Source organism: Hipposideros armiger, unplaced genomic scaffold, assembly GCF_001890085.2.
Source record: "Hipposideros armiger isolate ML-2016 unplaced genomic scaffold, ASM189008v1 scaffold_274, whole genome shotgun sequence".
NCBI classification, from domain to species: Eukaryota; Metazoa; Chordata; class Mammalia; order Chiroptera; family Hipposideridae; genus Hipposideros; species Hipposideros armiger.
Genome location: NW_017731624.1, coordinates 334,493 through 360,631, shown reverse-complemented (window position 1 = coordinate 360,631; position 26,139 = coordinate 334,493). Strand labels below are relative to the sequence as shown.

At 41.6% G+C, this 26,139-nt stretch overlaps 2 protein-coding genes across 2 annotated transcripts in view; both read right to left on the bottom strand.

Annotated features, from left to right (window-relative positions):
- Positions 1-14,918, bottom strand: part of PIWIL4 (piwi like RNA-mediated gene silencing 4) — a 61,406-nt gene extending 46,488 nt beyond the window's left edge. Inside the window, exon 1 of the mRNA XM_019657169.1 lies at positions 14,354-14,918. The gene's annotated coding sequence lies outside the window, so the exon portion shown is untranslated. The remainder of the gene's footprint in view (positions 1-14,353) is intronic.
- Positions 7,613-14,360, bottom strand: FUT4 (fucosyltransferase 4). The gene has a single exon (XM_019657170.1). It carries the CDS (start codon positions 14,312-14,314, stop codon positions 12,773-12,775), a length of 1,542 nt encoding a protein of 513 aa, XP_019512715.1. The 5' UTR covers positions 14,315-14,360; the 3' UTR covers positions 7,613-12,772.
- Positions 14,919-26,139: the final 11,221 nt, after the last annotated feature.

The following is a 26,139-nucleotide window of genomic DNA, read 5'->3' as shown; positions in this document are numbered from 1 at the left end:
GTTCAATAAAGTTTACCTTCTCTGTGCTACCTTTCCTCCCAGGGAAGCCCCATCTATTATCCCTGTTAAGGAACTTCTTTCCTACTATGTGGTTGAAAACCCATTTTCTATTATTTGAGCCCCAGCAAAGATAAAAGATGTTGGATATCATTCTGAATAATGAGTCCTCATGTGTTAGAGAAATTTATTTTATTTATTTGGTTACTTGTTTATTTTCTGTTCCTTCCATATGGTTCCACCATGAGAACTTGAACTTTGAGTGTCACTACTTTATCCCTAACAACTAATCAGGGCCCAGCACTTGGCAAAATATTTGTTGGATGCTGCAAGATGCTTGTAGACCATGAGAAAATTCCCCTTAGTTTTTTCTTCTCTCCTTTATGTTGTCCTGCCACTTCACACTTTTCCATAAAGAATTTCATTTCAACTTTTAATCATCTTTCCCTAATGACTCAGTAATTTTGGCAATTATGGAAACAGAGTATTAAAGACAAAATCGTTATTCCGATGCATTATGATACAGAGAAATAAACTTGAATCTTGCTTACATAGTTCAACTTGCTCACTGCTTAGAGTCAAGGTCATAGACGAATATACTTAATAAATAAAACAAGGTATTATAACCATAACCCCAAGAGAATGAAAATGGAATTTCAAGCACAATGGCAGGTTGCTAAAGTTGATGTCTAAATCATTGTGGTTTATGGTATATACTACATGCTTATAGAATTACTGGGCAATAAATGGCCTTGATAAATCTTTAAAGAAGGAATAGAGTACTGTATGACTAATTTCCAAAAGTGCTTTATAATAATTTTGATTATTTTATTATGAAATAATGAAAAATAGTTAGAATTTTATTAGTCATTCCAGAGGACTACTGGCAAATAAAGTGTTTTCAAATAGAACAAAGCAGATGTAATGATTAAAGACATTCATTTCTTTTGGCTTCAAGAGGAGTTTATTTGTCAAGGCTGGTATAAAGAGTAAATATAATATAGAGAATTATAAAAAGAACGGAGTAAATGGATTTTTTAATTAGAAACTTTGAAAATGGCATCTGAATTACTGAGGGTTCTCTATTCAGTTATGTATGAAGCATGATAAATAGATGCTCATTTAACAGTGAACTCAGTAAATATTGCAGGCAAAGTGTTTATGTTCTGAAAATGCAAATGGACATGTCATTCAGTAAAAATATAGAGGAACTTTGTAGTCAGTCTTACTGATTTGCTTTGCAGATTGAGAATTACAGCAAAGCTGCCCGTGCTCCTATGAACTACTCACCTTAATCTCATATCAATCCATTTCAATAAAAGAATAACAGGACTTGCCTGTTTATTTGTATGGGGTAGTCTAGGCTTCCTCTGTGTCTTGACCCAAAACAGCAGTATTAACTGAAAAGCAAGGATAACACCATGCAAAGTTAGCACATTGCTCATTGTAGTCTCCTGGGTATGAATATCTGAAACGATTTCCTTTCCCATACATCAAGTAAAAGGACAGTATTGTCAGACATTTAGGTAACAACATAGAAGAAGAAGAATATGGCAGTAGCACTAAGGCAACAATAAAATAATAATTTCTTCTTATTTCTCAGGATACAAAATCTGACAGAATATGGTTAAGTGGCACAGTTCAAGGTATAAACTTTTTTTTTTTAATTGGGGGGATGGGAACAGCGCTGGGGAATTGGGGGAAGGGGAACAGACAAGTTGCTGTCCTTTTGTTCTTCAGTCTAGTTGTGGAGGACGACATTTCACTGGCCCATGTTAGTATTGTGATCATTGTGCTCTTCCCGTGTGAGGCAGATTGGTCACTGGCCATTGGACAGCTGCTCACGGTGGCTCACGCCAGCTGCCAACCACTCATAGTAGCTTACAGCAGCCCACTTCAGCCCCACTGCAGCCTATGCCATCACTGGCAACTCACGGCAGCCCAGCTCCAGGTCGAGCTGTTGTTCACCATCTTAGCTGTAGAGGGCGCAGCATCACTGGCCCATGTGGGATCCGAACCGGGGCCCTGCTGCTCAGAGCTCGCGCTCCCAAGCCAATTCTTGATCACTGACCCATTTGACCAGCCCTGTAAATAAATATTGATTAAAGGAATGGCTGACTGAACTCTTGCTTGGATGTGAATGGATGAATGATGGATGGATAGATAGATAAAGGCTGTAAAATAAGTATGTGAAAAGCACTCTGGGAACTGTAAACTTGCGCCTCTGTTTCTTGTGCATTAATAAATCTGAATGACTTACTGACTGATTTGGATTTCTACTTATCCCACCACCTGTTTTCAAATATGAAATTTATAAAGTTAAGATTATACTGTAGAAGATAACACATACCAGGTTGGAGGGGACTCACATATTTCAGCATTGGTTGGCTATGGATCAGTACCATTCAGGAAATACTAGTCTGACCACTTACACAATATCAAGATGACCAGGCAAATCAAATTAGCCAAAGTTACTACATACCATTCCAATTTGATCATGGTTCTTGAGGTTTATTCTCAATTACAATGTCAAATAACTGAAATATAACTATAATTCTGCCTACTCTGCTTTGAGGAAAAGGAGAAGTGACAGGAATGGAGAGAGGAGGATGATACACTTTGCTTAGATAATTAGTTGGAGGTAGAGCTAGGGTTAGATGAATGAAACAAACATGAATACATTCTAAAAATTAACCACATGTGAGGGAACAACCTAAAAATTAAAAAGTACTTTTAATATGTACTTTTGGCATAATAATGGCTCCTTACAACTATCTTTAAAATTTAATAAGTTAGTACAATATACAATTCAAGCAATATAAATAAATATGCATATAACGTGGTATAAAAAGAAAAGCAATCACTTGTCAGGCTGTTATTAAAATAGTATTGAGAATCAGTGTAATCATTTTGAGTTCTGGTAATTGGAACAACAATTGCCCAAATATAATCATAGTTTCTAGTTATTTCTGTCTGACTGTAGTGCAATATAAAGTTATTAATAATAAAAACATAATTCTAGAACACAGATTCCATAGCTATGAACATAATTGCAGAGTCATGATACTGTAACAAGATAGGAAGTGTCTGGTATCTTGGAGAGGTTAGATACATTCTAGTGTTCCAGTTTTAGACAAGCCTATGTAAGGAGAAATCCATAAATCTACACTCTGTCAATAACACTTAGATCAAAATGTTGTAGAGAGCTACCAAATTCCTCTGCAAAGCTTTTTTGTTGTTATTATTCAAAATTTTCAGTTTAAATCCAAGAAAGCATCTCCTGAATATGGTAAACTCTTTGTCAGTCCCTAAACTTCTGGTTCCCTAAAAGCAAAGAAATAATCAGAAGCCCCCGTTGGGCAGCACAGCGACATCTCCCTGGCAGTCCCACATGCACACACCCTCCCCTCCCCATTCACTCACAGCCAAAAAGATTTTGTCCCGATTGAATTAGGGCATCCACCACAGATGGCATAAACCCACAATCACCAATCCATCAGCAGGGAGGCTGCCCTCCGAAGTTACGGTACCACATTTTAAAACCCCAAATTGGGAAATGGAGATAAATATGCATACATCAGAAAATATTGTAAATTGGGGCATCTGAGAAAATCCAAGGCCATGGCTGCAGCAAGTCGAGAGCTGAAATCAATGGTCCATGTCATTCTAGAGCCAGTTCTATTTCTTCATGTTACCAGTATTCCCTGTGCTTCCATCACTGAGAATGCAGAGAACTAGAAAGATGGTGACATGGTGGAACCTGGCTCAAAAAGAGGGACCCTTATGTTGGGAGCCGGCTGTGCCTCAGTGTCTGACATGGCCAAGCACACTGCTATTGTGACAAATTCTGAAGCTCTGACTGAGAAACAGATACTGCTTTATGTCTTGGAAAATTTAAATTCCCCTTTGGATGTCCCCAGTAGGATAAAGATCTGACACCCCTTCTTATATTGTTTCATTTACCCTAACCAAATAAGTGAGTTTTAGACATATTACGATAATTCTGCTTTGCTGTTAGTTTCTTAGTAATAGATAAGTTATGCACCTTATAATTGTTAGGACTCTATTTACCCAGTAGTGCTTGAAACAATTGCCAAGTAGTTATAGTAAACATCCTTTAGGCGCTAAGGCAGAAATTCAGCTTTGGTAAAGATTGAAACATAGTTAGGATAAGTTAGTCATTAGTATAGAACGGATCAGGCTGTATCCTGTAACAAAAAACATCACCAGAAGGTAAAACTTTGAGCAAAACAACTTCTCAGAAAAATAGACCCTGGGAGAGAACATGTAAGAAAAACAACTTCCTAATAGGTAAAAGTTTAACTCTGGAAAAAACAGCTCAATAATATAGTCAACTGTCCAGTATAAAAAGAACATGCTGTAAACAATAAACTGAGACACTTCTTCTTGAAAGCGCTCCTGTGTCTCTGCGCGTCTTTCTTCTTTTTCCTCGCCAACTCCGTCTCCACCTGAGGGAACCCCTGGACCTGTGGGAGCTGGTCTCCCGCACCCTTTGAGAAATGCAGTTGTGTTTTCCAGCTTCTTTCCCCAGCCCTGCTCAGAAGACCTAGAATCTTCTCTAGGTCTTGCCAATGTCAAAATTAATGACAGACTTTAAGCCAAACAAGAATCAGGAGGGCCTGTAGAAGGGGCTGCCCCAGGCATATATTTCTTTAGTAAAAGGTTTATCTTTGCTTTATCTTTGTCTTATGCAAGCCCTGCCCATTGTTCTTGTGCATCTAGGCTAACACACTTTTGAGATGCCAGAGTAATCCTCTTTTTCAGACCCTTCAGAGGCAAAACCACCCTCAAGGGAACACATAACCTTGGTAAGTACCCTGTAATCCAATCCCCACCATGCTTTCTCCCACATTCATTTAAACTCCTATGTTCTCTCCTTAATTCCAAATAAAAGAAACCACAAAACTGTCATTCTCTAAAAGCATCTGAGATCTTGCTTTCCGGCAACATCATCAGTGTGCTTCAAATAAACTTATAAAAACTCTGTACATGTTTGGTGTTCTTATGTCAATAACACCGGCCTCATCAGAAAATGGACTAGACCCCATTTTCTGCACTCCTAGCCTGTGGCTGTGAATCTGCTTAAACGATATTGACTGACCACCTGAAACAGCAAGGTTGCTGTTACCCATCTGGCCCCAAGTCATGTCCATCTGGAGATTCTTGTACTTGGCCCATAAGATCACAACTGCTATTAAATTGCTACTGGCCCTCACCTGAGGTAAGAGCTGCTGGGAGCCATGCAAAGGCACTGCCTGTAGTGTCAGCCCTCCTTGTCTAAGCCCTTCCCAGTCCTGGCTCCTGCTTCTTTCCAAATGTCCAGACATTGAGGTCCCAGCAAGCTTCCTGGCAAGCCAATGCTAGACATGTGCCCCTGTATTTTACAGATGAGAAAATCCAAATTCAGAGTAGTTAAGATTGTCCATATAAGCAGCTGAAAACTAGTGAAACTTACGAAAACTAGGACAGAGGGGCATATATACATCACAGTTACAAAACTTAGACTTACCGACAGAGTACAGAGTACTATAATGAAAGAAAGATTTGGAATCACATGGACATGTATTAGAATCTTGGCTCGGGTACTATCTGCATGATTGTACACGATTAACTTCCTTCTCAGTTTTCTGATGTCTAGAGTGGTGATAATGCCTGCATTAGTTATCTATTGTTGCATTAACTTATATCCACAAACATTCATTATATATAAGATTCTGAGGTCAGGAATCTAGGTGCAACTCACCTGGATCTCAGACTCAAGGTCTCTCTCTGGTGAAGTTGCAGTTAAGATGTCAGCCATGCCCGGCGTCTCATCTGAAAGCTTAACTTGGGGAGAATCACTTCCAAGCTCACTCATCTGGTTAGCAGGACTCAGTTCCTCTAAGCTGTTGGACTGAGGACTTAAGTTTCTCACTGGGGTTGGCCAGAGGGAATCCCTGTTTCTTGCCATAGGGTAGCTCACAACACCTACGTTGGCTTTTCTCCCAGCAAGCAAGCTAGAAAGCAAGAAAAGGCCCCCCAAGACGGAAAACCAGGCTCTTTATAACCAAATCTCAGAAGTTTCAGCCTTTCACTTCTGCCATATTCTATTCCTTAGAAATGAGTCACTAAATCCAGACTAGACTCAAAGAGAGATAACTACTCAAAGGTGTGGATACCAGGAGGCAGGAACTAAATGGGGGTCCTTTTAGAGGCTGCCTAACACAGCACTTTTAATGTAAAGGATAAAAAATAGAAAAAAAAAGTATTGAAAGCACCCTGAATATAGTAGGGCCTTAATAAATAACAAATATTAGTGAACTACAATTTCTGACAAAGAATCCATTTAAAAGCCACAAATTTGTACTTCCCAAAGAAAGAGGCTGGATAAATCATTATGTAGGGCTCATTATTATCTAAAAGTATTTTTTTTAAACAAGAAAGGAAATTTAATGTTAACATTCTACTTGTCTAAAAATCAGCACATAGGCAATGTTTCTCAAACTTGCCTGAGTGCAACAATTATAAAAGTATTTTTGTTCACTATAATTGTGCTTAACTGTATTTCAGAGTAAGTTTCAGGTAGTGGAACAGAGATTTCTAAAGTGTTTACCTCACATTATGAGAACAAGAAAATCATTGGGTAGGTAGGGACAGGTATTCCTAGTTGCTAGGAGATTAATTAATTCCCAGAGTGATTAGTCATTTTGAAGGTGATGCTTAATAGTGACATTTATTTTAAACTGTAGTATTAGTGAAAATAATCAGGTAGATAAATGTTGAGACTAGAGGCTGTCACACTTGTATTTTTCAGAAAGAACTTTAAGACTGGTTGTGAGGAAGCGAGTGCAGTCCTGACGTGTAATCCTCTGACCCTCTAAAGCTCCTACTGTTTGCTTTCTTTTCCTTAAATTCTGTGATTCTGCACATGATCAAATACATCTTTCTATGACAATACTTACGTGTTAGGATTATCTGCCAACATGTCTGTTTCTTCCACTAGTATAGTTTTTGAATATAGAGTCTTTGTCTTAATTTTATTTATATTCCCAACTCCTAGCACATCCGCAGTCCTGCACATAGAAGGCACTGAAGAAATGTTTAAGCATTGTTGAATAGTCCATTTCTATCCCTTTTAAAAATAATTCAGACTAAGATTTTTAGCATTCATGGTCTAACAGGGCATTATTTTTTAGCATATTTAGGTAAGATTCAGTAATTTTTAAGAACAATTTGAAAATCTCAAAAATCCAATTCTTTACAATTTAACTTGCAATCGTTTATAATAGGGTTCCACACGAAACTAGTAAGCACATTAAATGTACTGAGTCCTTTGACCCTTCTTCAAAGGAGTCAATTGGTGATTATGGCTATATAAAAAAGTAGTAAATTTCTCTAGAAGTGGATATGGAGTACAGTTGAAGTATGCCAACTGGGAATTTTCTTAAAAAACTGCAATGAATGTGATTTTTCAAAGATGGGGGGGGGAAAAGCATACATAAGCATTCAAGAATCTGTTGTAATGAAGCTAGGGACAGTTTTATATTTCTTCTGACATAGTTGTTCATTCCTTGTTCAGTTCCTGACTTTCCCTGTCAGTGAGTTCAGACTTCTTGATTTCATTCTCCGTTTGCCAACAGATGCTGCATTTAAAGCTGGAACAAAGGGTTCTTTTTAGAAAAGGGGCAGTGAATGGTGGCTTTTACACCATTCCCTCATTCTCTGTGCATATGTTCCTCCCTTATCCTACCTCCTTCATTGTCATTGAACCCTTATCTTCCCTTTCCTTTTTTTTTTCTGTCTCAACTCCCTTTCTCTTCCAACTCTCCTTACTTGCTTACCCCAATGTCTTTCCTTCTTCCTTTTTTCTCTTTACTCCTCAACTATATTCACCATCTGTTCTACTTTATAGTGCACTTGTGCTTTTACTCATTCATTCATTCCTGAATCCTTTTCTTGTCACTCTTATCCTCAGCTGGTCATCATCATTTTTCAAAATCTGTTCTGAAATGAACACATCAGTGTGTGTGTGTGTGTGTGTGTGTGTTGGAGGAAGGAAACCAGAGAAAGTATTCAGTGTTTTTTCAAATTTCATATTTTCCTCTTTCAATAATTAGAGCACTGACTGCTAAGAAAGATGCCGCTACCCACCATCACATTCCCAGACTTTATCCCACCTCTTTAAAAGTGGCATTGTTTAATTTAGTGAACAGGAGCTTGAGACTGTACATAGAGGGCATCAGAGAACTTAGTAAAATAAATTGGAATGAGAAAAAGGAGTATATTACTTATGCCCTTGGAGACAAGTCATCATGTTGAAGTGAGGAAGCCACGCAAGAAAGACAAGAGGTCAAGCTGAACAGGACCAGGTGCAACTCAGAGGCAAAACCATCACATTTCAGTTACCAGTCTAGAACCAATGAACTTATAGAAACCCCTGGACCAAAAAGCATCCCATGTGTCATGTTTAACCACATTAATGCCTGCGAAATACACATTATAAAACAAAGACTCGTGTTCAATCTCATTACTTTAATCATTTTGTCAAAATAACCCGAACATGTATATATAAATATTTAATCTGTTATATAAGAATGTGTGGCATAAAAGTCCCTGAGACAGATTCAAAAATGACTGGAGATGTATTCAGTACAATCAGCATACTAATTACCAAGGACTTGGCTCCCTTCCCTGATACCTAAGGCATGTGACACTTTAAAATATATATTATGTATATATATATAATATAATATATGTGCTAAAAGTCTCCCTCTCTGATATGTGGTTTTCTGCCATTTCCTAACGCTGTGTAGTAAGTCATTTCCAGACTGTAAGAAGGCACAGTGGGAGGTGAATTAGTTCTTAAAGCCCTAGGGTGGCAGTTTAGTAGAATGATGGCAAGTGGAACTAGAAGTCCCAAGGGAAGATTTTGGCCAACTCTCTCATTTGCAATTCAAGTGATAGAGGCTCAAAGCACAAGCACAGCTGGTTCTGCCACTACTACTGTCACCTTAGGCAAGTCCTTCAATGGGTCAGGACCTCAGCTGCTTCTCCTGCAAAATGGACTGGTGATAATCACAGTTGACATCTTCAGGTGCTTCCTACACGCCAGACACTTTTTTTTTACTGAGTATTTAAGTGTCTTATCTAATTCTCCCAACATCTCCTTCTCATCTATAATTACCTTCAATTAGAGATGAGACTATCAAAACACAGAAAGCTTAAATAATTTGCCCAAGGTACAACAATTAGGAAATGTTGCAAAGCTGGTCTAGGAACCCAGGAATATCTGCCTCCAAAATTTAAAAATTCCAATTCTTAAGTCCCTTCTCTAAGAATCCCCCATCAGGTAGGTTCTCAAATTCCTTACATCGCTGGAGGTCTGGAGCAGAGTTGACAAACTATGACCCATGGGCCAAATCTAGGCACCCCATTTGTTTCTGTATTGTCAAAGGCTGCTTTTGAAACAGTGGAGTTCAGTAGTGGCAACACAGACTATTTTAGGCCTGCAAAGCCTAAAATACGCAATATTTACTCTCCGGGCCCTTTGCAGAAAATGTATGCCAACTCCTACTAATGTAGAGCCTTGAAAATTTAGAGCATCCTGTAACCGTACAGTGCTTTACAATGTACAAAGCACCTTGTGTACATCATCACATTTAATCCTTGTAGAGGCATTCATGCATTATTATAAAGGAGGAAGCTAAAACTCAGTTTAAGTAGGCCCTGCCTAATAAGGGCCACAAGGGCAAAAAGTGGCAGAACCACATACCCAGGTTCTGACTCCAAAATTGCAAGCTCTTTCCATAAAACCACCCTGTCGCCCTGATGCCAGGGAAGGGCTTGGAAACTGGAAAGGACCTGTGAATACTGAAAGCAAGTCAGACTGTCTTCCTGATACAAATATCATTCCAGGTTCATTCATGTAGTTAAGAGTCACCAAGGACTAAAACTATTAAATTTGTAATAAATTAAAAGAAAAGTTTATGTCTTAAAGAAAGGGCATGTCAATCACTGGAAAGACATTTTGAAATCTATATGATGCATTTGTATGCATCTTATATTAATGTATGTGAAATTTTAATTTACTCAATTTAGAATATGAAAAATAACATAAAATAAGCAATTGCTACATTTTTCTTGGTCTTTGATAATATTAGCCTAGAAAAACATTCCATTTGTTCCATACCCAAAATTTGCAAATAAAAATGCAATTACACCTTCCTCATGTGTAAATAGACTTAATGCTAAGAGGAGCATTAGTAAAACAAGTTACTTATTTAACTATATAACCTAACGAAAACAAAAACAAAATTTTTTTCAAAGAAAGCATAGGTGCAAATTCAAACTCAATCTAAATGGCAATGATGATTTTTGAAATAATATAGCTCAGCTTTAGGGATTCAATTTGATGTACACTACAAAAGGCCCTTCCTTTTATTTCAGACATACCTTGAGCTTTAATTTTTAACATATAAATGGATATGGCGGCATCCTGAAATCACTGCATGGAAAGGAGAAAACATCTCTTTCTTATCAATTGAGTGACTACTGTGTTAGGCACCGTTACCTATTTTATTTCCTGAAATACTCACAGTGAGCTGTGAAATATCTTCCTTCCCCATTTTACAGATAAGAGAGCTGAAGCTCAGGGTTATTACTAATTTGCCCAAGGTCACACTGCTAGAATTCAAATCTAAGCCAGGTTACCTTCAAAACCCAAACTCTCTCTCACTGCCCCATGTAGATTTCCCGTAACACCAAAGTCACTGGCCAATATCTCATTAACACTCATTTTAAGAATAGAAGTTTTCCTTTTCTTTACTGGATAGGTGATACTTTGTAAATATAATTCTGCCCACGCTATACTATTTTAATAAGGAAATTTTGTCCATAGATTTTAATTTCTCCTTTTAAGGATAAGAGAGGATCGAAACACTTTTTAGATTTAAATGAGTCTATAACAAATGCAGAGATAAAAACTGAGGATTCAGCTAATTGTAGTAGTCAAATGCAAAATTACTGTTTATACCAAAACTCTGCATAAACCAAATTAATCTTGGACCCTGCCCGCAATAATTAATCACTGAGGGTCTTTATTATAATAAACCAAGGAGAAAAATAAACGATTTCAGGCTGTAACTCAACTGGCTTTCTAATACTTCATTTATGGTCTGTATCACTAAGAATGTCACTTTAAACAAACAGATTCTGCCAACTGATTTATCAAATCACTATTTACTTGTTGGCAGTAGTTGATTGTAAGAGCCTTAAAAGAGGGACCAAGTTTTACACATTTTTGTCTTTCCGGTGGCACCCCAAGCCCAGTGTTTGGCACAGAGTAGGCACATGGTAACACTTATTGAACATGCTGCTCATTCAACAACTTTTAAAGTCAATGCATATATTTTTTAAGTTGATCCCATGGCACAGTCTCAAAGGCACTAGAAATGAGAGGATATTATGTAATACTATGCAGACTAGGAGGGGAAACTGCTGGCCTCCGGGAGAACTGCAAATTCACCCTTTAACAAAAGACAACGTTCATCACAGGCACTAATTAAGTTCCATTCCCTAGCAACTAAACACTTAACAAAAAACTGACAGAGAAACAAAAACTGCCATTAGCAGGCATGAGAAAACTGTTTTCCTTTTGCATGATTCCATAATACAGTACAATATTTTTCACTGTTCTGCAGACAGGTAATGCAAACACCCTTGGAGGGCTGACATTCTAGTTTAAATTTGGGGTCCAGTCAATACGCAAAGTAAGTGATTTTGTAGAAAGTGACACCATGGCTTCTTTTTCTTCTGTTTGTTAACACAGTCTGGTTTTCTGGGAAGAGGGAAGAAGATGGTTGTTTCCACTTTACGTTCACAGCTATCATTTTAATATGCTTTTTAAAACAATTCAGATTATGGAAAAATACAGACACAGAAGAAATAGTTAGGAGGTGATTATTCACATTGTGAAGGGATTCTCCATAGGGTTTGACTAAATACTGAACTCCACTAGGGCAGTGAACTTGAGATTTGATTGAAAAGCAGCTTTTCAGGAATATATCTGTGTAAAGTGAGGTACACTTATACAAGTATATTCATCTTAACTTTTCTCCAAGGACAATCCAGCATCTTGTTTCCATTCATGGGGCAGGGGAACAAACAGTACTTGTTAAGGAACAGTCAGTGGATTCTTGGACCCCTCTCCTCACCTTTCTTAGGAGCTGAGGCTTTGAGGAATCCAAGAAAAAGACCCCCTTGTGGCCACAGTCCTTCCACTATCCTGCAACAAGGCTCTTTCTAAAACCGGGGGTTTGCTGCACATTGGCTCGGTGAAATGTGAGTCGAGGAGCAGTGTGTACGAAATTTGGGCTCAGTTCAGCATAGGCCACAAATATGGCCTGTGGCAGATGAGGAAATTCAGAGCAACTGCCTTAACAGCTTCTAGTCATGAAGCTCTTTTTTCACCTCTGCCCTGCTTTGTTACAAGATGAGGAAGGACCCCCCTTCTCCCCTGAACACCCATGCCCATCAATCAACAGCAGAGGGAGCCCAACTGCTAGGTGCAGGGGAAAAAACATGAGAACCAGGGATCCTTTATCACCCAGTTTTTGTGCTGAATAATGTTAATCGGTAAATCACCTTCTTCCCATAGAGTAAAACTGGGTGTTTGGAAAACTTAGTCCCATGACCCGGCACTCAAGGAGATGCACAGCAGAGGATCAAAAAGCTGATGACTTAGCCTCCCTGAATTACACCTAGGAAGAGGGTGGCTTCACCGTTCAAACCAGCGAGCCAAGTTGCGTATGCTTTGGGGCCGGTTCCCAGCCATCTGCACAGCCTGGCAGACCCGGCACCAAGGCTCGTCCCAGAAGGAGATGGTGTGCACCGCATAGCTCCGGCGCCAGTTGAAGTAACGGCGGTAGGCAGCTGGATTTCGGTCAAGGAAGAGCAGGTAGGCGGCCAGGGAGGAGGCACTAGGGAAGTCGTCCACGTGGATGAAGGCACCGCGGGGCACAAAGCGCTCGTAATTGGCACGATTGGGACCCAACACCACCGGTACCGCCCCAGCCAGCAACGCGTTGCGCCAGAGCTTCTCGGTGATATAATCCAGATGCTGAGAGTTCTCGAAAGCCAGGTAGAACTTGTAGCGGGCCACCGTGTGCAGGAGCCCAATGTCAGGCACTGGCCGCCGGGATTCACCTTTGCCGAACACGTCCACGGACACGTGCTGGCTCAGCTGGTGGTAGTAGCGGACCCGGGCCTGGCGCTCATCCCAGTTGCTCACTACCCAGGCCACTAGCCCGCGTTTCCGGGCCAGCGAGGGGACCAGGCCTGGAGGCTGGTCGCTGGGATGGGTTCTGGGGTACAGGTAGCCATAAGGCACAAAGACGTCAGAGTCGGCCCGGTAGGAGAGCGTCCAGTTAAAGAGATTACCTGCCAGGCTTCGCAGCCCGGGGGAGTGGGAGGGTGACTCGAAGTTCATCCACACCCAGCGCTGACCCGGTGGCCTGGGGCCGGAGGCAGCCAGGGTTTCGACAGCCACCGCCGCAGCTTCCTCCTCGTCGTCCAACACCCGCAGCTCCAACTCCTCTGTTGTGCGCACCTGGACGCCCCAGGGCGGGGGCCAGTCGGGGGGTCCGTTCACGAGGTCTCGGTGGTGGAAAAGAACAGCCTGGGCCTCCCCGTAGGCCGCACGGTCAGTGAGCAGGCGGCAGCCGGTGATATTGAAGCGCAGCCAGCAGTCGGGGGCCGGCCTCGTAGCTATGTCACGCCTCCCGAAGGGCTCCCACCACAGCAGCACGCCCACCGGCCGCGGCGGGGCTTCGGAGGCCCAGCGCAGCGGTGGTAGCTGCCCCCAGCAGGCGTAGGCAGCCAGGGTCGTGCACACCAGGCCAGCGGCCACCAGCGCCGAGGCGGTCCGTGGTAGCCCCCAGGCTCCGCGCCGCCGGCGGCCCCCGGGCACCCACGGCGCCCCCGGGGCGCGCGCAGACATAGCCGCCGCCGCGGGCCGCTCGTCCGCAGGCGGGGAGCAGCGGCGTCCTCTCTCATACTGCCGCTGCAGCTCCAGCCGTCGTTGCCTCTCGCCGCCAGCCTTGGACCCGGGGAGGGCGGTCCTGGAATCCCAAGGCCCGCAGGGCCCACTCCCCTCCCCGCGAGTCTCTATGGGGCGCGCCGCCAGGGCGAGGTGAGCGAGCTGGGCAGCCCAGCCGGGCGCCGCCCCGTCCCTCTCTCCCTCTGCGCCCCTAGCCCGACCGGACCGGCCAGGCCCCGGGCGTATCCTGCTGCACATCCGCCCACTTCCCACCTCCTCCATTGCTCCGGGACTCCCCGCCACTCCCCACTGATTCCTCACCCGCTACTCCGGATTCCGTCTCAGGGGATCCCGGGCCACTCTGCGCGCGCCCACCGCTCAAGTTTTGCGCCCGGGCCCGCCTGGAGCTCCCTCCCAGCTGCGCTTCGGCGCTCAATCGCGGTGGCCCAACCCCGCACCTTCCAGAGTGAGGACCGGGCTCATCCCTGGGTGCGTGCTGGGGTTATGAGACCTTCCAACAGCCGCTGTGGCGCGAGGGCGGGCGCAGGCACCGAGGGAGGGCGGGCGGGGGATGCCCAGCCTCCTGGCAGAACTGAAGATCGGAGTCCACTTCCTTTCTCACGACGCTTGCTATGGCCAGCGACGCCTGCCGGAGGGAGGGAGCTGGAGAGGTGTCTATGACCTTGACCTCGTGACCCACCGAGACTAGGTAGTTGTGCAGTGGGCTGCCCCCAGAGCTGACTTATAGAGGTTGTGCATTTTGTGAAATCAAGTTTTCAGGTGAATAGTTAAATCCTACTGTCATAAGAACATTCCCTTTGCCTACCGCCCCAGCAGAGGACAGATTTCTGAGCCATCCTTCTTTTCTTCGCTCCCACACTGAACACTTCTGACTTCCAGCTCGGGCTCATAGCATTCTTTCTTCTAGGGCTAGGACGACTCTTTAAACCAAAGTTAAAGATATAGGCCCTTGAGGCCTTTGTCCTCAGGGAACTTCCTGCCTATTCAGTGAAGTAAATGTTTGAAGTTCACCATTAAATTTACTAAGCACTTAAGAAACAATTTCAATTTAAGATTATGCTAAACACTCTGGACTATAGACTGATGACCAAGATAAATATAGCACTGGCCTTCCTGGTTTATCAATGAGGCAACAATCAAGACAGCTACTTCTACAGTCACTTGAGGAATTTTTTCCTCCACAGCTTGAATTTGAATTTCTGGGTTTGGGCCTTCGTTTATGTTATTCAACTTTTATTCAACGAAATTCTAAATAGGTCATGGATGAGCTGCTGACCTAAGGAGATGAAGCAGTTTTGAGAAAACTTTTAGTAGATCTTAACTGTGCCGCAGCCCAGTGCCATATACAATAAATTACAGGATGGTAAGGGAGAAACAGACTTTCTGGGAATGGGGCCAACCTGTCAGGTGTTTTTGATGTTATGCATTCAGAAAATAAACTTGGGTTTGCTATTTGGATTTTTTGTGAAGAACTTTTTGATTAAAATTCAAGTACAGGTTGTAAACGCTTCTATAAAAATGGTTTCAGGTAGCACTGCTTCCCAGACCACAGTTTGGGAGCTGGATGGACAGCAGGAGGTGCTTTGGCTATACCCATCAACCTAGCAACACTTTCTCCTACATATTAAAACCATTTATAATGTTTCTATTTTTTTAATTTCATAGAATCACTTTCAAGCTATTAAGCAAATTGTCATTGAAATCAGGAATTTCAGTGATTCTCCACTGTTATTTTTAATGAAAATGAAAAAAGCTAGGGCAGCCGGGTGGCTCAGTGGGTTAGAGCACGTGCTCTGAACAACAAGGTTGCCAGTTCGATTCCCACATGGGCCAGTGAGCTGCACCCTCTGCAACTAGATTGAAGACAACAACATGAGCTGAGTTGTTCCCCAAACGGCGACTGGACTTGGAGCTGAGCTGTGCCCTCCCCAACTAGATTGAGAACAACAGCTTAACTTGGGGCGGATGGGTCCTGGAAAAAACACACTGTTCCCCAATAAAGTTTTAAAAAGTAAGAAAGAAAAAAGCTATAAATGCACAAATAACTTTTTTCAACTAAATAAAGCAAAGGGCATATTGGTTTTTCTTTTTATGCAATTCAAAAATCTGTACGTTTATGCACATTCCTCCCCCACTTTTAAGTAAGACATCATAGATAGAGCCTATCATTGTGTTCAATACATGGTAGGTAGGCACTTTGTAAATGTTAACCTACGTGCTTGTTCCTTCCCCCCATTCCCAGTGTTTCCTTAAGTCCTCCAGACATTCCAATTAAACCAACTTTTTACTGGGGGAAGGCTCAGATCTCGTGAGTATTAATTTCCATTGTGTCCACTTACCTTGTTTGGGGGCAGGACCACAGATTGTCCCTGTTTTAGTCTTATCTTGGTGTGGTGGGGAGGGTATGGCTGGATCAGTGGAAACGAATCATGACTTCTCGACAAACTACAGTCATGCCCCCCATAAGGATGTTTCGATCAATGATGGATTGCATATACTACGGTGTTCCCATAAGATTATAACAGAACCGAAAAATCCCTTTTGCTTGGTGACATCATAATTACCTTAAGGTCGTAGTGCAACACATTACTCACATTTGTGGTGATGCTGGTGGTAAATAAGCCTGCACATAGAATTATGTACGGTGTGTAATACTTGATAATAAATGACTATGTTGCTGGTTTATGTATTTTCTACACAATACTTTTTGTCATTATTTTAGTGTGTATTCTTTTTACTTATGAAAAGAAATTTTGTTGTAAACAGTATGCTGTGTTACACTGGGAACAGCCTCAGACATCTGGTGTATACTGCATCTCTTGATTGTATCATTTCTCTTGTGCTTGATTTAATCTCGTGTTGTTTTATACAGTAACATGCTGCACAGGTGTGTAGCCTAAGCCAGTAGGCTATACCATCCATCTAAGTTTGTGTAAGAATACTCTTATGATGTTCACACAAAGACAAAATCACCTACTGTCACATTACTCAGAACGTATCCTTGTTATAAGTGGCACACGACTGTATTAGTTGAAGGTCATACACCTTGATTTATTCACAGGTCAATGGTTTGTTCTTTAAAAAGAATGGAGGGGAGGATGGAAAGAGAGGAAAGGTGTTAAGGGAAAGTGATAATGCCAGGTGTTCTTTTTTTTTTTTTAGCTGAGCCATCCTGCTACCTGTTGGCAGCTGAGCGACTACTCAGCTTGGGCCGGGACTCAAACCGCTGTTGCTCAGAGCTCACACTCTTGAGCGAGCTCTTAACCAACTGAGCCACTCGGCCGGCCCTCATGCCAGGTGTTCTTATTTATTCATTTAACCAATTGGGAAACTGGGGTGAAAAACGCTATTTCTACCTTCAAAAATCCATGACAGAAACAGACAGTGGTGGGGGAAGGGCTCATGGAAGGCTTTGAGAAGGTGGCTCCTGGAATAATTAGGAATAATTAAAACGGGGGATGAAGAGGGCTGAGATGTTAGTCTTAACAGAAGGAGCAGCATACTGCAATGGCCAGGCAGTGAGGACTGGGACATTAGGTTAGGAATTACTAGGGTTTAGTTTGACTAAAGAGTAGAAGTTTTATCCTGAAGGCTGTGGAGAGTCCTTGAAAGGTTTTAACAAAGCAAGGGAGCAAGATAGAGATTAGGGGCTAGCCGAGTGGCGCATTGGTTAACAGCTGGCCTGGGACGCCAGAGGGCCCCTGTTTGGATCCCACATGAGGGCCAGTGACACTGCCCTCTACAGCTAAGATGCTGAACAACAGCTCAACCTGGAGCTGGGCTGCTGTGAGTCGCCTGCGAGGGCGTAGGCTGCAGCCCCTGTGGCAGTGGGTTGCCATGGGCTACCGTATGTAGCCAGCAGCGAGTGTGAGCGGCCAGCAGCCACCATGAGTGGCCATCAAGAAGACTGTGACTGATATGTCTCGCCCAGGAAGAGCGCAATGATGGTGCCAACTTGGGCCAGTGAAGCAACGTCCTCCACAACTAGACTGAAGAACAAAAGGACCAACTTGTCTGTTCCCCTTCTCCCAATTCCCCAGTGCTGTTCCCATCCCCCAATTCCCCAATAAAAATCTTAAAAAAAAAAAAAAAAGATAGAGATTAGAATTTTTAAACGTTTGTTGTAAGGGGAGGTGAGTATATGGAAAGGGACATGAGGTAGGCTTCTGGTGTACTGGCCATGTTTATTGATACAGGCACTGGTTACTAGGTATGTTTGCTTGGGGACATTCATCAAGTTGTATGCTTACATATGTACTTTTATTTGTGTATGTTATACTTCAGTAAAACATTTTTAAGAAAAAATCATTCTGTCAAGTAAAGGAGGAGTTGGGTATTTGGGACTGGGATAAGGGTAGAAGTAACAAGTCCAGTTGGAAAGTTATTGCTGTATTCAGATGTGAAACCAGAAGGGCCTCAACAAGGCAGTAGCTGTGAGAATGAGGAAGAACATTAAAAGAGAATAGAGTCTGAGATATTAGGAAGCCAGTCCATTGTTTAGGAAGCCTTCCTGGATATCCATATGCACATATGCCAGGTAGGATCCATGCTCCTCCTGTGTGCTTCCATTTATACATCTTTCTGTTTTATTCATAACTCCATGCCATGCACAGATCCAGGCACCTAGCAGTATTTATCATTTCAATGAATACTTGTTGAATGAATGAATGCTCTTAATATATTCGTGAAATGATCTGTCAGTATCGGTAGTCCCCACTAGAATGTGTATCATTCTATCAGGAGAAGGTATCAGGAGAAATTGGCTATGTGAATGACTTACTGTGACCTTAAGAGGCTCCTTAAGATTTCAGTGAAAAATCTACACTTGTATTAATCAGACCTAATGACAAGCATCACAAATTCCATCAAATTAGGTTGGCTGTCATTGGCCCAGCCTGGACCAAGGGCTCATTCTTGAAGCAATCACTGTGGTCAAAGATGTCTCTTTAGACCCTCTTCTTGAACTACAGGGTAGAATCAGCCCTATCTAAATCTCAGGGACTAACAAGGGGTGGGAGGGGAGTTCCCCAAAGGGAAAAATGAAGTGTTGTTACCTGAAGAAGAGGGAAGAGGTTGGTGGACAGGCAAAAACAACAGAGCCATTTGTAAGGAATCACCTGAGAACTTTTAACATCCTATGATTCTTTTTAATTTGGTAACAATAAACATATGATTCTTTGTGTACTTAAAGGTTTCTCCGTTCCCACAAAATATTACATAGAAAGAACTGGCTTTCAGTTGCAAACATGAAGAGGCCAGATATAAAGAAGGGCTTTTGGAACCTGAAGATTGATAAAGCACCACAGAAGAGAGCTTCATAAACCAAGGCTCATTTTATTAAGCTGAATGAGTAATCAACTCACAGTGTGTCCCAAGAATGACCTATTCAGTTCCCAATTTTAATATAGGACACAATTCTCCTGGGGGTAAGAACCAGGCCAACTGTGGCTCCTAACTCATTCTTTGTTCTTCCCCAGGGAAATAGTTCATTTTAAGCCTGTCCCGGTGCTCCGCCCCAGAGACATTTGATCTTTTGTTAGGGAAGCCCTAGAACACTTGCTGTAGGTCTTCGCACCTGCACCAAGCTCTGTCAGCCTTGGCTCCGTGAGGCTACCCTCAAGTGGGTTGCTATTTTTGATTGAGATTTCAGTGACTTAACATTGACCTGCTAAGTATACTCTCAATTCTTTTGTTTTTAGAGAAAGGGCAATTCAGAGTCCCTTCTAGTTTTATGTACTTAAAAATCACTGGGAAATGAGTAACAGCCAGTGAACAGGTATGGTTTGAAAGGTTAATCTATATGCAAATAGGTGGAGATTGTTTCCTTTGGCATATGAGTATGAAAATAATTGTTAAGAAAGAATGGGGAGTGGGAAAGAGCAAACTAAAAGAAAAAAGAAAAAAAATTAAAACTTGTGTAAGTTCAACAATAATCTACAGTTTATTGTTATTGCCCTATTAAATCCACAATAGAAAAATAAACCTAACACCAACTTACAAGATCTTTTTCTTTTGTCTAACTGCAAAATCTTACTTACCGTAAAAGACATTGTTATGAATGGTCAATATGAGAACTTACTATATTTATTTTAGGGTTTTACTCTTTTGTGCATTCAAGTTCTTCCTGTATACGTACTTGACTGAACAAGCAATGCAAGAATTTTGTATGTTCAGAAAATTGTATGTAGTGAAATTTTGACTACAGTCAGAAATAAACATGTTAATATTACACAGTGCAATGCCTGGCACATACGAGGTGTTTAATAAATATTTGTTAAATAAATGAATAGATAAATGAGTGAATAAATGAGTGAACACCACTATTAATTTTTCATGAGGCACTAAACTTACTAAACTATTCAATTTCTGCACACATGAAGATTATGCAAAAGACTTTAGACTGTAAAATAATGGCTAAGGTAAATAAAATAGTACCCAAGTGTAGAGTAGAAATGGTAAGAACCATAATGGCCTTCCGAAATCCTCTTCAGGTTCACCAGTACTATCCTCCTACCCCTACCCCAAGTCTACTTGGGTCCTTGGTCAAGTGAGTTAGCACAAATACTGCAGCTTCAGACACCCAAACTTATCTGATCTGGGTTACTATGGTGCCTGCTCTGCATCAGTACTTATGTGTGGCCACACTCAAGGCAACTAGACCCTAACTCAGGGCCAGACCCTAACTCAGGGAGGCAGCCCAACTCTCTGTAGATGAAGGAAGGGATTCTGACTACTCTCCTCCTTCCCCAGTCCTGACCCCACTTCTCACACAGACCCAGGGCACACTTCATGCAAGAAAATGGAGGGAAGATGCATTTTCCCTAGAAGTTGGGTAATTCTGCCTTAACCAGTAAATTCCCCCAAAGCAGCCAATCAGACCACAATAGTGGTCAGGCTGGGTCCCATCAACTTGTTCCTGTGCTTTTTCCTCTAAAAGGGGTCTGAGGCACTTGCAATATTAAGAAATACTTGTTGGATTAAAGCAAACAAAATTAGTGACATGTAAATGATTTTGGCAAAGTGTGGAAATGGAAGGGTAGATGCATGTTGCTCATATGGTGAAGAATAAAATCATCCCTGAAGAAGTGGAACAGCCAAACTTTATAGTTCCAGGTCAAGCTTACTGTGGCCAAAGAAACCACAGCATGGAAATCCTGCATGATGCATGAGGATGAGATCACATTGAAAATGCTGGTTATAATAGGGTTATTTTCAACCACCCTATAAAGAACCTTTGGTCTGTGTTTACCCTTAATAATGTTTAGCACAATTCAACAAACATTTAGTCTTGGGAGAAAGAGAAAGACAGGTGTGTGAATGAATAAACACTGCCCAGATGCCTAACTGTGTTGCAGGAACTATTTCTGTCTGGCAGCATCCCTGGGTTCTACATAAGAAGGAAACTTCTTTCTTGAGTGAGCTCACTGTTCAGAGACTTAATTTCCTGAATCATCCAAGACAGCAGGGAAATAGAAACTATTTTTTCAGTCAGAGAAGCGAAGTGAGATGTGAAAGAGAGAGGGAGATGCTGTCTGGCCACCCATTCACAGAGCCCACCATTGGTCACTTCTACCACTAAACAGCTGTATTGTCTCTTGGAATCCCTTGAAGCTCCCCTGGGCCCATTTCCCAGTCCACAGTTTGAGAAAAAAGCCTTGGGGGTGGTTGTTAGATTTTGATACGATGACCTCAGGATTTGCTGTGTTCCTTTAAAAGATAAAAATACTTGAGTTTTTCCTTTACTTTGATATATTATGGTATGACTCTTTTATCATTATCACCTGGTAGAGCATTTCTAACATGTTTTCCAAGAAATACAGGACTGAGAATTGGCCTATATTGATATGTGCAGAGCTATAGTAGAGTCAGACCTTGTTTGAGCTTTTAAACCTACAAAAGTACAACTTAATGCAACAAACTTTTCTTGAATGCCAATTATTTGCCAGGTGCATGAGGTATATCTGAACAGACAAACATTTCTGTCCTTGTGAGATAGTAGCTATCACGTGCAAACTACCCATTTGAATTACAGCTTCAGAACAATTTCAGACTTAAAAGAGTCCAAAGATTGATATTAGAAGCTGTGATATGTTAGGACTTCAGTAGCCCTGCCCACATTCCTCTTGAAGCAACACTTCCTTGATTGCCTTTGTCACTCTGTCACTTCTATAGCAATCAAGTGCTATTGTAAGGGTACAAAGTTCTTTTATTTTGATATCTTTAGATGTGTATCTTTTACTTTTTTAAATTAAATGTATTTGGGTGACACCGGTTAGTAAAATTATGTAGGTTTCAAGTGTACAGTTCTATAATACATCATCTATATATTGCATGTGTGTTCACCACACAAAGGCACCTATCTTTGCAGCTTTCTCACTTCCATTTATAATTAGTTAGGCAAGGTTTGTCAGATCATCAAGGAAGTCTTTCAAGTTAAAGGAAAGCAAGTTTCCTTTGGGGGAGGGGATAGACATGAGTCTCTCCACCCCATAGTTTCCATTCTTTCTTCTTTAGTTATACAAACATGGAATTGTAAATCAGAAGGAAGCTATTTAGCCCACACATGTGCTCCAAGCAAGCACTATAATTAAGTCAGATAAAACTAATGCAGTTGTATTAGTAAGGGTTTTTTTGGTTATAATTACAGTGACTTCCTGGAGGCAGCTTTAGAAAAAAAAAAAAGGCTGAGTTGAGGGCAAAATTTAGTATCATTTTAAGTGGCATCATCTATTGTATAGGCACCAGAAAAAAATAAGGGTTTGTTATTTAAGAAATGTCATTACCCAGAAAAAGTCAAGAACCATATGATTTCACTAATATGTGGCATATAAACTTGAAAACAACAAAGGAACAAGACAAACAAATGAAGAAACAAAAACTCATAGACACAGTGCCGGCCGAGTGGTGCGGTGGTTAAGAGCTGGCTTGGGACGGCAGAGAGTCCCGGTTCGGATCCCACATATGAGGGCCAGTGGCACTGCCCTCTACAGCTCAGATGCTGAACAACAGCTCAACCTGGAGCTGAGCTGCCATGAGTCACTGGCTACTGCGTAGGCTGCAGCCCCTGCTGCAGTGGGTTGCCATGAGCTACCGTGTGTAGCCAGCAGCCAGCGTGAGCAGCCAGGAGCCTCTGTGAGCAGCTGTCCAGAAGCCGGTGACTGATCTGCCTCGCCCAGGAAGAGCGCAGTGAAGGTGCCAACTTGGGCCAGTGAGGCAACATCCTCCACAACTAGACTGAAGAACAAAAAGACAGCAACTTGTCTGTTCCCCTTCCCCCAATTCCCCAGCACTGTTCCAATTCCCTAATAAAAATCTTTAAAAAAACCCCTCATAGACACAGACAATAGTTTAGTGGTTCCCAGAGGATAAGAGGGGAGGGGGTTGTAGATGAGGGTAAAAGGGATCAAATATACGGTGATGGAAGGAGAACTGACTCTGGGCAGTGAGCACACAATGTGATATATAAATGACATGTTACAGAATTGTACACTTGAAACCTATGTAACTTTACTAACCTTTGTCACCCCAATAAACTTTAATTAAAAAACAAAGTAATGTCATTACCATTTACCATCAACTGAAAGGTAAGAAAATAAGGACTAAAAAAAGTTAACTGAGTCAGGGTAAGAAAAGATGTAAAAGTCCCTTGGTGTAGTCAGGGAAGATTTTTTCATAACATTTATTGTGTTTGTCTCATATATATAGAACATATTTATTATATGAAATTTTTAACTAGAGAAAAGTATAAAGAAGAAAATAATGTTCCTCCCCCATCTCCACCTCAAAATAACCACTATTTATATTTTGGTATTTAATGAATATACAGTATATATAAACTAAGATCATATTATAATACTATTTGTATTCAGCTTTCCTCCTTTAATAAAAGCTTTGTCCCATGCCTTTAAATGCACTTTAAAAACATGACTTTATAATGATTTCATCTTATCACCAAAAAAAAAATTTGTAGTTACTGATGGTTGGAATTCTCTCTAAAACTAACCACATACCTGTGTAAGGAAAAACGCCAGTCAACAAGCCCTGCTCATGCACACAGTTTTAATCAGCGTTTTAGTCCTTTATATATATTTTTAATTTTATTTGATTGTAGTAAGAACGCTTAACATGAGATCTAGCCTCATAGGAGCAAAGAATAGGATGGCGGTTGCCAGGGGCTTGGGTAACGGAGAATGGGGGAGTTGCTTATCAGTGGGTATAAAATTTCAGTTATGCAAGATGAATTAGCTCTAGAGAATCTGTTGTGCAACATTGTACCTATAGATAACAATATCGTATTGTACACTTAAAAATCTGTCCCTGACGCCTTTCCAGCTGCTGCCCAGCACTGGAGCTCAGAGCGATTGAGTCCCATCAGGGAGGAGGTTCATGTGTGGGCCCTTTAAGAAGAACGCCTAGTACTGCCGCCACCCTTGTCTCACTCAGCCACAATCTCTGCTGTTTTTTTTTTTTTCAAGATTTTTATTGGGCAATTGGGGGATGGGAACAGTGCTAGGGAATTGGGGGAAGGAGAACAGACAAGTTGCTGTCCTTTTGTTCTTCAGTCTAGTTGTGGAGGACGTTGCTTCACTGGCCCAAGTTGGCACCATCATTGCACTCTTCCCAGGTGAGGCAGATCAGCCGCCGGCTTCTGGACAACCGCTCACCGCGGCTGCTGGCCGCTCACGCTGGCTGCTGGCTACATACGGTAGCCCATGGCAAGCCACTGTCACAGGGGCTGCAGCCTACGCCGTCGCCGGCGACTCATGGCAGCCCAGCTCCAGGTTGAGCTGTTGTTCAGCATCTTAGCTGTAGAGGGCAGTGTCACTGGCCCTCATATGTGGGATCTGAACCGGGGCCCTCTGGCGTCCCAAGCCAGTTCTTAACCATCGCGCCACTTGGCCGACCCTCTGCTGGTTTTCACAGCCAGAAATTATGGGGACCTCTCTCCCTGGCACTAGAAACCTGGGCTGGGGAGCTTAGTGTGGGGCTGGGACCCCTTGTTCTTCCAGGGAGAACTCCACAGCTGAGATATCCTTTCTGATTTTTAATGGTCATATGCGGGTGTGGGACCAGCCAATTCTATGTCTCTGCCCCTCCAACCAGTCTCAAGGTGGCTTCTTCTGTATGCCCTTAGTTGTAGGGCTTTGGTTCAGCTAGACTTCAAGTGATTCTCAGTGACAGTTTAGTTGTAATTTTGAGGTGGTTGTAAGAGCAGCTAAGTACAACGTTTACCTACTCCGCCATCTTGACCAGAAATCTGTGATAGTAATTTTATTTTAAAATGACCTCCTCATTATATAATTTCTATTACTATAAATATTCTAGTTGTAAGACAAAGAATAGGTTAATAAGATAAACTAAGGGCTATATTTCTTTAAAAGTAAGACTGAAAAATTATCTTTTCAGAAAAATTGTGTCCCATCTCATGTAGTTAAATAGTTTTTCTAGTCATTTTGACTTTTTGTTTTCTACTTCTAATCTTTTCATCTGCGTGGCTCACAGATACTTTTGCCATGACTATTTTGCCAAATTAGGGAGTGGGGTGCAAGCCCTATGGCACCAGCTTGTTTAGTATGTCATCTCTGGCATAAAGGGAGGAAACTGACGGATTCCAGGGCCAGGAGCATATAAAATGAAGAATGAAAGTGAGCAAGTTGCAAACATCTTTAGAAAAAAAGCAGTTTTGTTTTATTCTGCACCTCAGAAGGAATGCTTCTATTGTATTTCATCAAGTATGAAAATGGCTGTTGGTTTAAGATTGCTATAGATTATTATCATTTTTAAGAAGTGTTCTTATAATCCTGGCATTCAAAGAGTTTTTATTTTTAAAATGCCTAATAAATTAAAAACAGAAAACAAATGCATCATATTATATAGTAATTTTTAAAATTACCCTCAACATTTGGCATTTAGATGGTTTCAGTTATTCATTATTATAAATAATCCTGGCATGAAAAACCGTGTACATGAATCCAGTTAGGAAGATATGCGGTGGGGCAATGAAGAACATAATTTAACCGCAAAAGAAATCAGGACCCCAAAGCAGAATAAGGACAGATACCCTAGAAAGGAAACAGTGCCATGAA

Bases quoted from the DNA above. Each gene is read 5' to 3' on its own strand.
- FUT4 (XM_019657170.1), bottom strand. From the start codon at position 14,314: ATGGAGGAGGTGGGAAGTGGGCGGATGTGCAGCAGGATACGCCCGGGG.